We start from the raw sequence: 12,764 nt of genomic DNA, 5'->3' as shown, positions 1-12,764 counted from the left end.
TAGCCAATGGCCCGCGGCAGCGAGAGTCGTTTGAACGTAGGTTGGTTTCCATCGAAGCGAAACGTAGGTCAGAAAACCACCCGAAGTGCCGAAAGGCTCGTATTAATTAATAAAATGCACAGGATTCGTTCAGAATGACTCATGGGCGTAAAACTGCAGCATTGTTCATACTCTCCAACTCACATCTGAAAACTTGGCATTTGGTCCACTGATGAACTAAAATTGACATGGTAATCTTGGACGCTGCCTTGAAGATGTCATTCTGGCTTTACAGAGACTTAAGAGCCTTATGAAGGCTTATTGCACTAGGAAGAACATCATTTATATCATCCAAATGCTCATGATAGCGGAGATCGGCAGTACAGTGATGCTAGATCAAACCCAGCCTAGCATAATTTAGCCGTCCTTGTAAAGCGAGGACACTAATTTTCTGCGTGACCAAAGCTGGATAGTTTGACACTTTTTCACTATCGTGTATACAACTTGATATTAGAACGCTATGGAAGAAACGGCAATAGAATCCTATTTGAATTGGATCAAGGAAAACGGCGGAAGCTTTAAAAAGATTGAATTCAGACATGGTACATGATAATGTATTTCAATATGGCACGCACATTAACGCATCCAATGGATAGATATGGAGGGCGTTGGTTGTGTCTATACCACGGACCGAGTAGAAGAAAACGAAAATTTTGCAACCGTGCCATTCAAGCTCTGCATCACGGAGAAACAAGCTCGTAAAGCGCTTCCTGATTTAGCTTCGTTCTCTGGCCGCATCGTGCAAACAGTGTATTTGCTTTTGCAGAAACATTTGGGAGAAAGTTCATTTTACTGGCCCTACATTAACATTTTACCCAAGATGATCAAGACGCCATTGATCTTTGACGATAATGATATACGGTATATCCAAAACACCAATCTGGAATCTGCTACAAGAGAACGTAAAGCGGCTTTGTTTTTGGATTTTGAAAAGATGGTGGAACATCTGCCTCAGGAAATTTACAAGGATGATATTACATGGTCAGTGTTTGATATGGATGCGTGCAATGACCTGGTATTGACACGAGGCGTAGGGAGGACTTTCTATGGGGCTATAGCGTGTTCTCCTCGAGAGCATTTCCATACACACTCATAGACCCAACTTCAACAGATCAGTCTGAAGTGTTGTTTCCTCTCGTGGATGCATTGAATCATAAGCCCAACACAAAGATTACTTGGTCGAGAAACGGTGACCCTGAAACTGGATCATTGTCCTTTGTAGCTGGCCAAGCCCACAACACTGGTGATGAGATATTCAATAATTACGGACCCAAGGTAAGCGAACAGTTGCCATCTCAATATAAATTGACGCATTTACTAATTAAAACGTGAACAGTCGAATGAAGAGTGTGAGTGTTTAAAAGTGGTAAAGATGGGAGAGTCGTGAAGGGGAAGAGGGAATGATTGAAATTACGATAAAGGAGTTGCCATTATGCCAATGATTCATGCTAATATGGCCTTGTTATACAGTGCTTCTTGGTTATGGTTTCTGCTTTGAGGTATGTGTTTGGAGGGGTTGTTTTCTCCACAGTAGTCTTGACTCACATTGTGTGTATACAAAACAGTACAATGAATTTGATCACATTGCCATCAAACCCAACTTTTCTCAAGATCCCAATCAGGAGACTAAACTCCATATCTTGAAGCAATGTCAAGTGTCATCAGGCAATGCAGATCCTCTAACATTCTACTTTCACAGAAGCAATTTGCCCGAATCCTTCTTTCAACTGATGCGAGTCCTTGTCATGAACAGCATGGAGACAGAGCATTATGCCATCTGCGCAGACGCTCGCTTACTGGATTTCGTGGGCTATCGAAACGAAATTACCATGATTTCAATGACACTGGGGCTATTAAAGAGCAAGTTGCACGCCATCCAGTCTGTTCATTTGGAGACGGAACATATTCCAAGCTGGCAAAAGTTTGCACTCATGTACAGAGCAGGTAAACGATTCAATACTACTAAAATCCCTCCCTTTTCCCCCCGTATTGATGACCAGAAAACTAGGCCAAGAGGATGTTCTCAATGCCACCATCTACAAGGTCGAGGAGAAGAAGCGCAATTTGATTCAGCAAATGTTCCAAGATGAAAAAGAAGGTAAACTTGCTCCCTGTGCTCCATTTTTGAGCATTGTGAACCCTTCCTACTTTCAAGATCAAGCTTCCAGCATTGAGCTCTCTGGCCAAGATTTCATTACCTTGGATTCTGTTGTCATGACACCCAAACGACTGTTGAACAAGGACGCTGAATTTGCTGCCATCATATCCGCTAATTTTGAGTTGGAAGAAGAAGCTGACATGATCATGATGTTGTGCCTGATTAGAGAGAATGCCAATCCTTCAAGTCCATGGAGGCCATTTTTCAATCGAGTTACTACTGCTGCAGCTGTGTCACAAAGGTAAAACTCTCAAATGCTCCTAAAAAAAAAAAAAAGTTGAATCATGCCCCTAATATCACACACATTTTAATTAATGGCAGTGCAACACCATCCAACCCAGACAAAGAAGATCAAGCGGAATTGCGCGAAATGTATGATTCCATGATACCTGCATTCAACGAGGCTTATCCTACTGTATTTGACTTGAATGTATTTAGCTTTGAATCGTTTGTTTGGGCTGATACTATCCTCAACAACTATTCCATTGAGAATCCATTAGCCATTGTACCACTGTAAAAAAAAAAAAAAAAAAAAAAAAAAAAAAAGCAAATAAAACATTTGGCTTGCTACAACATCATATGGGGGGAAGCAGTGTTTGTTGAATCGCCGAAATGCTCATCAGCGTTTGGGACCATGTTGGTGTCTACTAATTATGGACATTCTTTTAAAGTACCTTTTTTTTTTCTTTTGAAAAAAAAAAAAAAGAAAAACCTCGTTCTCTTTTACGTTCTTATTTGCCTCCAACACTAGCTCGAGAGAAATAGCAAGCGATACAGTGTGAGAACAACCATCTCAATACAAGATCCCCAAGTAAATCAATTTGAAATGCAAACTCTTCATTTGAACCATGCATTGATCAACTAATCCATGCTTTTTTTTATTTCCGCCATGTCATCCAGTATTATCTAGCATCTTCATCATGGCACTTGGCTTGTATCATTATGCTCTCATCATTGTAGGCTTTTACCTGATCAGAATATGCATCAGATCCATTTTGGCGCTTCGATTTCACTTTTGTTTTGGCCGCATTGGATTCTTTTCAGTCAGCAACATACGCTATCACCATCACAAATCCTCAGAAACGGCACTATGGTCCGTCAAGGTAGGCAAGCTCAAGCTTCGACTTCGCAACAGACCCACATGGTCATCGCCTACACCGTACATCTCCATCTACATTGCGGATATCCATGTGCAATTGCACAGTATCGCTGCTCTAGCGGCTGCACGTCAACAGCACACACGAGTAGTAAGAGCAAACAAACTCAATCGGAAACTGTCTCGTGTCAGCTCGTCGTTGAAAAAGATACCCTGGTGGTACTCGCTGTCGATAGTAAAGCAGGTGATCAAATACACTTCAGCATTGCCTGCTCAGCTGCTGATGTCTGGATTAGCCAACTATGTCGATGTTCAGATTGACACGCTGGCTGTGGATATTGAGGACCAAGCTTCGATTAAGGTACACAACATCAATTTCAGCTCCATTTTGTTTGCAGATGTAACACTCCCTCGTGGATCCAATATACCCAATGCCTCGATGCCCTGTTCGCCATTGGAGCAACAGCAACACCCCACATTAGAAGAAAGCGATAGATTCTCCATGCGATCCAGTCATCAACGCCATTCGCTAAAACGAGCCCAGCATTTGTTCAAGGAAAAGTTTTTCGAGATCATGGTCAATATGGGCAAGATATCTGTGGTTGGAAGAGGGGATGTGGACATGCTGACATTGCCATCAGGAGGAGAGATTGTTATTTCCTGTCATTTGTCGGCTGCTTGTGTGACACTGAAGGATGTGGATGTCAGTACTCGTATGGGCGCTATTGCTGTGCAAGTCAACCCGCTGATAGATCTGGTCAAGAGCGTCAGTGGCAGTGCAAAGTCAGTGCAGAGAGAGAAGCCAAAACACGAGCATGTGGACAACCCCTTGATGGTGGAAGAGCAAGATACCACGCCACACAACAAATCCAGCATGATCCAGTTATTCCGTTCTGTCACACTGTCAATGGACACCACGACGCTTGAAACACAACATGAATCCATGTGCTCTAGTATACTCGAGCTGCAAGGTGTTCATGTGTCTGGCGTATCGGAATGTTATGTGCGAGGTGTGGATCCGTACTACAAATTCCAGTGTTCGCTAGCAAGTTCGTGGGCCATCATGGACAAATCGCTGCCTATCACTCACCGACAGCTACAGTTGATCAGTTTGCCTGAGCTAAAGTGGACAGTCAATGTATCGCAATCTGTGATTAGCCCAGCAGCACAGGTGTCTGGACTGGCCACTGATTTAGACGTGTTGCCTAATGCTTTTGACGATGCCAAAACCCTAGTATGGAACGATGACTTGCGACCGAATAGAAAGTTTTTGGACGCAACACTGTCTATGCACGAACCCAAGATCTATTTGGATGTGTCGAAAGCGAGCATGCTCTCCAAGCTGAAATCAATTGCAGAAACAAAAGAGAATTCACCACAGCCTGCAGAGGATCAGTTAAAGCAAGTGGCGCAAAATGTGCCTCGAGGTAGCTTATCCGTGTGCATCGACAAGCCCTCTATCCACATCAAGTGTGCAACAACAAAACACACGGGAATCATATCATGGTCAGGCATCACTTTTGAAGCGAATGGGTCTTATTGTGCGCAAAAGAATCGACCTACATCCGTGCTTCCAAGCTACTCTGAGCCCTCACACACTACGACGCGCACTGCTGCTGCCGACGAAGATCACATTGAATTCCAAGCCAGTTCCAGCGCTGTGCAGCGTATACAAACACAATCAAGGCCGTCGTGGATCAGCCTATTTAGACGAAGCTGGAAATCAAAGGAACCCAACGAATCCAGCGACAGAAAGGCGATAGAGTGGTACTACAAGACCTCCATGCGATTCACCGTGCAAAACACTTGCTTTGACATCTTTTCAGAAAACGCGCCCACTCCGCCACCCAAGAATCATGCGCCTGATGTGGGGGATCCCAACTACTTTGTCTCTGTCGGCAACTTTGAATGCAACGCACATACACGCCTCCATGTTAGTTTTGTGCGTAATATCCATCGACAAAATACGCGCGTTATTTGGAACCCGGACGCACATCATATCAATGTGGATACAGTAATTGATCGACCCGTGTTGAATCTGTGGACAAGAACACAAGATGGACAGCGTCAGATGGAATTTTGGGCCAGAAACGTAGTGGAGCAAGTGGTAAAAGAAATCAAGCAGCAACAACAACCTACACCAGCAAGTCCAGAGACGGCCCGTCCGTCAGATCACAGTGCGTTGTTTGACTACATGTCCATCCTCAAGACCAGTGTCGTAATTGCAGATGCTGCTGTTGTGCTGGAAGGTGTGGATCGTGGACTCAAGGGAAAGAGAGTAATACCCAATGGATTTTTGGATAATGCGCCCGAACAGGACATTGATGTGCGCGTGATTGCGTCTATTCAGCAGGTCAGTGTGGTGTTTAGTGGATCTCGTGTCTTTCACAAGACACACAAGAGCAATTTGAGTCAATCTTCTACCAATACACACACCAGCACAGAGAACGAAGACACGCAGCAACGCACCAAAAGCCAGCATATTCCATTTGGCACATCTCGACTCTCCATTCAGCACTTTATCGTTGAGCGCATCTTTCGATCAGACCATGCTGCTGTGGACGAGCATGATTGGCATCAACATGAAGACAGAAAGGCAGTAATCATGTGGGTATCGCGCATCAATACACGCACTGAAGTGCTACTGGATTCAGCCCATCACATCTTGCTTGTGCCGTCTATTGTGGTCAAGAAAAACGGTGCTCAGTATTCCATTACAAATCACTATGCCTGTCTTGTTACTGCCATGTACACATTGGAGGCCATCCAACACTTGTTTCCGTCTACCAAGAGCAACAGCAGCAAGACGCACCATGACGACCTGACGCGCCATAACAAGAAGAGCAAGGTAATTCTGCACAAGCTTCAATTTCAAATCAATCGAACCGACGTGCACATCTTCTTACCTGGAGGTACCACGGAGCTGTACCTGCGTATGGACACATTACGCATGGAATGGGACAACCAAGTAGAGCATCATGGAGAAATGCCACCCATGGCCATTCGCAATGTCACCCTGTTTGGTGTATCACCCAAGCAAGCCGATCACTGGGATCAGTTATTCGAACTAGACAATATGCGATTTTCGATTGAAAAAGACGTGAATTTCAGCACAGGTCAACTCACCAAAACCAACCAACTGACCATGTCTAAAATGTACATGCGCATCCCTTACGGCTACGAACTGTGCAACTTTGTAGACAGCACAGTGACACTGATCAAAGCCATCAAAGCAACCCATGCGCGTGTGTCCAAAGGTGTCGCGTTTCTCTTTTTCGGTCCCCACGAAAAGCATGTACCTACCGTCATTCCTCATATGCGGTTGGTGTGTGATTTATTTACCTTTCAGTTTGAAGATGATCCATTTGAAGCAAGGCTTCGGTCTATTTACAAGACGGGTGTGTTGGAGCAAGCAAATCGTATTGCTATTCAAGATGCGTTTGAGATGAAGGCACAAACGTTGATGCAGCCTAGCAGTGATGACAAGGACAAGGGTAAGTGTTGGCGTGGTTTTTTTTATGACAGAGCGCATCATCTCATGTATATACATGTTCATATAGCGTCCATCTATGCCAGTGAGGAAGCGGATGCGCGTGTCAATGAAGCATGGCAAAAACTACAGCAACACAACTCCAACTCGTGGAGACGACACATTGACGCTGCATTGTCCAAAGAACACGCCACCTATGTGCGTATTCAGAGTGCCAATTATCGACATACCATGGCGAGCGGACAGCTGGACGACATGTCTGACGATCCTGTGACGGATGAAAAGACGCAATACCTGTCTGACATGTTCCGTATCCATATCGTGGATCTACCCAAATACCCGCCCTTACTGGATCTCACTATGAAGCACACTTCGCTGGATTTTAGACACCCTGATTTCGAATTGGATCAAACCAGGCAGTTCATCTTTGACGTGGGCAAAGGGCAGCCATTAGACACACCACTGTCCACCATACTCCCCTTTCATTTGGACTGGAAATCAGGCGAGACATGGGCTCAGTTGCGCGATTACCCCATCCCTTTCATCTCAGTACCACCCCTGGCCAGCAACCCAGAAGATAACGACATATCTACCTTGGACGATGTGCCTCATGCCACTGCTGCATGGACGCTGTCTGGCAACTACGTGTTTGGCGATGATTTGGGTGATTTAGACGCAACTCGTAGCATCCATCTCACCATTGTCGATGAAAACGATGCGCATTATGCCATGGATATTGTGCGTACCACCACACCACTCAAGTTCTTTTCTATTGTCAATATCGACGTCCACAATTCAGCATTGTCTCATATCTGTTGGTGTGTGCCCTATCAACCTGCGATTCAAGACATTACGCGTGTCATGGACACCTTCACCAAACCACCGGTGGATCCCTCTCAAAAGGTAGGCTTCTGGGATAAAGTCAGACTGATCATCCACACGCGCGTCAAGATTTCATTTGTGGGTGGTGGTGATTTAGCCATGGTCATGAAGGGGTCTCGCGATCCTTACGATATGAGCGAAAAAGGGTTTGGTCTAGCCAAAGTGTGGCGCAATGATGTGGTTTGGTTGTTGGGTCATGAAAACCCACAAGGCGAATTCATGCAAATCATCAGTCGCGACTATGCATTCGGTGTGCCTGATCTTGTGCGCGGTGGATACTCAGCACCTTATATCACTGCAGCAGATCACAGTGGTTGTAGAGACACGCAGCAGCAACAACAACAACAACAACAACAACAAGACATCCGTCAGTCTGTGTCCATGTCTTCTTTCAATTCATCCATCATGTCCAGTAGTGACGAAAATGGATCTCGCTTTGTCAAGATTGCACTCAAGCTGTCGGGAGGTATTCGCATGGGGCTAGGCTGTCATTTAGAGCGCATGTGTAATCCTCGTTGTGATATCTGTGATGAAAACAGCAATGTGATGCCAGAAGCGCGTGCTGTACACAAGAGTCGATTACTGCACTTTTTGCCGCATTACAAGGTCAAGTTGAAAGCACCACAGAACGTGCATGAAGAGGTGAGTTATGTGCTAGTCAATACAAGCAGTGCGACTAATGCAGCACCATAGAACTACGATGCGTATCGAGGCTTTAGATCTGACTTTATTCATACGTCCATCAGTATCATCAAGACGTCCGACTACGAGCCTGATGCATCCGATAAAGTGAATGTTACAGGCAACTCAATGCACTTGACACCGGGCTTCATCGATCACTTTGTATCCTGGTTCCGACTGTTTGGTGGTGCCATGAGTTATCCACTGCGAGCAGGTTCCCTGTTTCCCAAGCTAGACACAAGGCCCACGCAAAAGTTTGGCCGTCATATGAGCACCATGAAGTACAAGGTGGTCGTAAACCCATTGACCTGTGGCTACTTTATGAAGGATGAAAATGTGGTGGCAGAGCAAGTAACCACTGAAGAACTGGGCGACTCTGTAGGTCTCAAGGGGTTTGTCAAGGCGTTCAGTGTCGACATCCACCAACGCAGAGAGATAGTCAATGTAGCCAATTACAAGCTGGATCAAAAGCGACTCAAGGCAAACTGGCCTGTGACGGAAGCGGAAGTGCAGCTCAAGAACATTGATTTGCGTGCTGTCAAAGCCAGTTACGCCATGAGCACTGATGATGCCTTTTCCTCTTTTTCGAGTGGAGTTGCAGACAACATCAGCGTTCCTGTGCAAGCAGAGCAGTACATGTCGGATGAGAGTGATAATGGGTTGGATATGATGGAAGGACTCAACTACAGATGCAACATTGATTCGGATTCCTCAGACTGGGTGGATTTGGATGATTTCATCGAAATGGGTGTGGCTACGCCTGATATTCTTCCTGCGATTCAAGTGCTGCCGTTTGCATTTTCGCCCTGTATCTATTATTTGCGTCAAACCAACAAGGATGATGTACAAAAGTTTAGGTATTTGCATGACACGCATGATTGTATATTGGGGACAGCAGTTGGTAAGTCGTCTGAGTGCATGGATAGGCGTCCATAAGTAACATGTATTGTAGATACGCGGGAAATGCAAATGACGTTGCTTCATGACAGAAGTCAGACGATCGATGTACAGATTCGAAAGCATCAAACTCGACTGCACACGATAGAAATGAAGCGACTCCAACATGGATCTGATGAAAAGGCGCTTCAGGAACTGGCAAGTACGCAAAAGTAGAGGCTATGCCATACACTAACATACAGTGCAGTCGGATGCCATTGTAGAAAAGACCCGCATCTTGTACGAAAAGCGCGAGTTACTGCAACGCTATCTCAAGGAACTCTCTACGCAAGACATGCCAGATGTCGTGCACAACAAGAAATCAGATGCGTACAACCAATCCACCATCTTTGGCAAGGACTCGCTGGCGCAATGGGAGGAACTCATGGGCTACTTCAAGGTACGCTATATTGCTCATAACCCTCAAATCCTGTGGAACAATTCTGTGCGCAATATCCTGTATCACGGCCTGGACCTCAGGGACCATCGCCGTGCACTATCCTACTACATGACGGCCCGTACTGTCAAGTTTTTGCGAGACTTGATTGAAGCGTCTGATATGCAGTACAGCCACAGCCACAAGCCCTTTGTGTTGGATGACGATGAAGGTGGTATGGACACGAGCATGGCAGAGGAACTGATTGCCAAACTGCTGTCTGAACAGGACACCAAGTTTTACGCACCTAATGAAACAGAGGAAGAGAAACCGCTGGATGGCAGTGACTCGGATACAGTCGACATGTCCAAGAGTGATAACGTCAATAGCCCCTTGATGCAACTCAAGACTATTCCCAACAACTACGTCATGAAGAGCAGCTACTTGGTTGACTTATTGAACCCTCAAATCAGTCTCCAGAGTGATTGTGATCCTGATAACATTGTCCTGGTAGCCAATGAGCGCACGCAAGTCAAAGGCTTCAATATCATTGATGAGACAGACCCGGATGTCGAAATGGAGATGGTCAAGCATCGCACGGTAGTTAGCTTGGATAACGTGCAGTTCTTTGTAGCGAAAAAAGAGCAGTTTGACAGCGTAGATCTGCTGCTGGATAACCACTACGGTGCCAAGGAGAGCGATCACTGGCTGGCATGGATTCCACCGGAGATGCTGATCAGTTACGTCAAGCGATCAGACAAGTTCCAGCGTATCGGTGACCGTATTGCAGCTACATTGCAGTATGACAAGTACAATCCACTCAGAATCAAGACAAACACCAACGTCTACTCTCAAGTGCATCCGTTTGAAGATCGCTGTGACTCAGTACAGCTCAATTTTCCCTCGCTCAAACTGACAGCTGATTCATCGCAGTACAATGCCGTCTATCAAGTAGCCACCGACTTGTTGCTGTACAAGGAGCCCGCCAAAAAGGAACGTCTGGCTCGATTACGTGAAATCATGATGGCAGCTGACCGCTCCAGTTTGTACGATGCTACGGAGAAAATTGTGGATCTGCAGAGCAGAGCACGTCAATTACTGCATGCCAGAGATCAATATCGACAGAACATGGCCCTGCTGGATGAGAAGCGTATCGAGGAATTCAAATCTATTCGCTTGGCACTTTATGATACGCTGGAAGAGCTGTATCTCGGTATGGAGGCCATCAAACTGATGCAGAGTAACCAACGCAAAGATTACCACGAACCCAAGACCAATCTCAAGTTTGTATTCTGCGCTGAAAAGATGGAGTGGGAGATGTTGTCCAAGGGCGAAGTACCTCTTTGCGAGTGTGCCTTGACCAACTTTACCTTTAATTTTGTCAGCAAAGAAGACCACTCCTCTATCAACACCTTGGAAGTAGACATTTTGCAGGTCAAGAACCTGTCGCCTTCGCCTGTGTTTGCCGATGTGCTAGGCCCTTATTTCGATTCTCGCAAGCCGTACGATTTCTCGCGCCATAAGATGCTGCGATGCTATTTTGTCTCTCTGGCTCCTGTGGGTGGTATTCCTGTGATCCAGCACTTGGAAATCAACCTGCATCCCATGCGTGTACAGATGACCTATAGTTTTGGCAGACAGTTGGCTTACTATCTGTTTCCGCCAGAGAAACAAGCATCCAACAGCAACAACAGCAAACAACTGCAACCCGAGGCAGCTGTGATGGTATCTTCCACATCTGCGCCTACAACGACAGTCAACAATAACACACCTGCACCACTCGATGCGTCTGATTTTTCTATGGAGCAAGACTCCAGCAGCTCGGCTATCATTATACCCCAGCCAAGCAGCAGTGAACGATCTGATCATAACTCGTTTAGACACCATGCATCGTCTTCTGTGGCATTTGCGCCAGTAGCATCGAGTGCCAACTTGAGTGCTTCCTTTGATTCGCAAAAGTTAAGTAATAGCAGCCAGCTGTTCATGTCCTCTAGCAGCAGAGATGATGTAGAGGAAACACCCAACGACAGCCCGTCATCCAGCACCATACTTCCAGCACCACAAAGTAGTAGTAGCAACAGCAACAAAAAGACTAAGAAGCACCAACAGCAAAGTATCAACAACAAACTGTCTAAATTCAAGACACCGGATGATTTATCTGTCATGAAGAAGCGTGCTTCCAGCAATCGTGCCTTTATTCTGGTAAAGATTCCTGGTGCACGGCATTGTTTGAGTTATCAGGTAAGTTGGCGTAGTTGTTGTAAGGCAATCTAGTGAGCAAATGGTAACACGTAAGATGTAGGGTCCCAAAGAGAAGAATATCGAAGATTTAAGGGACTTTGCGTTTGAACAGCCTACACTGGAATTCCGTAACGAAACGTGGTCCTGGTTTGAACTTGTGTCCAACATCAAGAAGGATTTTATGAGGGCCGCTCTACTGCACAACAGTACTGCCTTACTAAAAGAAAAGCTCCTTCGCCGTCATCCGCGTGAAAATGCCAAGCTAATTGACTCGAGCGTCTCCATGTACACCACACCCATCTATGTTGCGGATCATGCATCTACTGTCAAAGGTAAACAGCCCTATGATGTTGTTGTCAATGGAGAGGAGGAGGAGTCGGAATCATCGTCTGTGGAAGATGTCTTGGATCCAAAAGACATTGCTTCTTTGCATTCAGCTCATTCCAGTGACATGTGGGACGCTGTTGAAGCACCACCACCACCGTCTCCCAGAAAGAAACACATTTGGCAAAAGTAAGTAGGCCCACCTTTCTTCTCATTAGAGTCCAACGTCTAAACCTCTAAATCGTAGGCTCAAGAAATCCAAAAAGGAATCATCACCAGAGAGACACTTTGCTGCTCATGACAGTACAGACACTGCCTCGCCTGCTGATTCACACCCTACCACCACAGCATCTTCTTCAGCATCAGCATCGCCTGCATTGGCTCGATCCATATCTGCATCCACTCGTCATTTGAATGAAGATGATCAATTAACTGTCAAAGGAAGATACTTGCTCGGTAAATACTACAATGGTCCCACACAATGGCTTGCTCCTGGTGCAAAACTCAAGGGAAAGCAGGTGAACAAAAAAGTATAATCATT

General features: G+C 45.6%; 2 protein-coding genes across 2 annotated transcripts; both read left to right on the top strand.

The window, feature by feature from the left end:
* Positions 1-499: 499 nt before the first annotated feature.
* ATC70_012059 (uncharacterized protein) lies at positions 500-2,714 on the top strand (the record flags this gene model as incomplete). The annotated part of the gene is made up of 8 exons (XM_064831242.1): positions 500-581; positions 636-1,020; positions 1,074-1,314; positions 1,376-1,388; positions 1,510-1,538; positions 1,605-1,983; positions 2,048-2,438; positions 2,519-2,714. The coding sequence occupies 8 exons, from the start codon at positions 500-502 to the stop codon at positions 2,712-2,714; spliced, it is 1,716 nt and encodes a 571-aa protein (XP_064688110.1).
* Positions 2,715-3,117: 403 nt separating this feature from the next.
* ATC70_012058 (uncharacterized protein) lies at positions 3,118-12,759 on the top strand (the record flags this gene model as incomplete). Its single annotated transcript, XM_064831241.1, has 7 exons — positions 3,118-6,787; positions 6,854-8,307; positions 8,359-9,247; positions 9,299-9,441; positions 9,491-11,899; positions 11,961-12,412; positions 12,471-12,759. The coding sequence occupies 7 exons, from the start codon at positions 3,118-3,120 to the stop codon at positions 12,757-12,759; spliced, it is 9,306 nt and encodes a 3,101-aa protein (XP_064688109.1).
* Positions 12,760-12,764: the final 5 nt, after the last annotated feature.

The sequence above is a fragment of the Mucor velutinosus genome, assembly GCF_035048745.1.
Source record: "Mucor velutinosus strain NIH1002 chromosome Unknown tig00001567, whole genome shotgun sequence".
NCBI lineage: Eukaryota > Fungi > Mucoromycota > Mucoromycetes > Mucorales > Mucoraceae > Mucor > Mucor velutinosus.
This window is presented reverse-complemented; position numbering and strand designations above follow the sequence as displayed.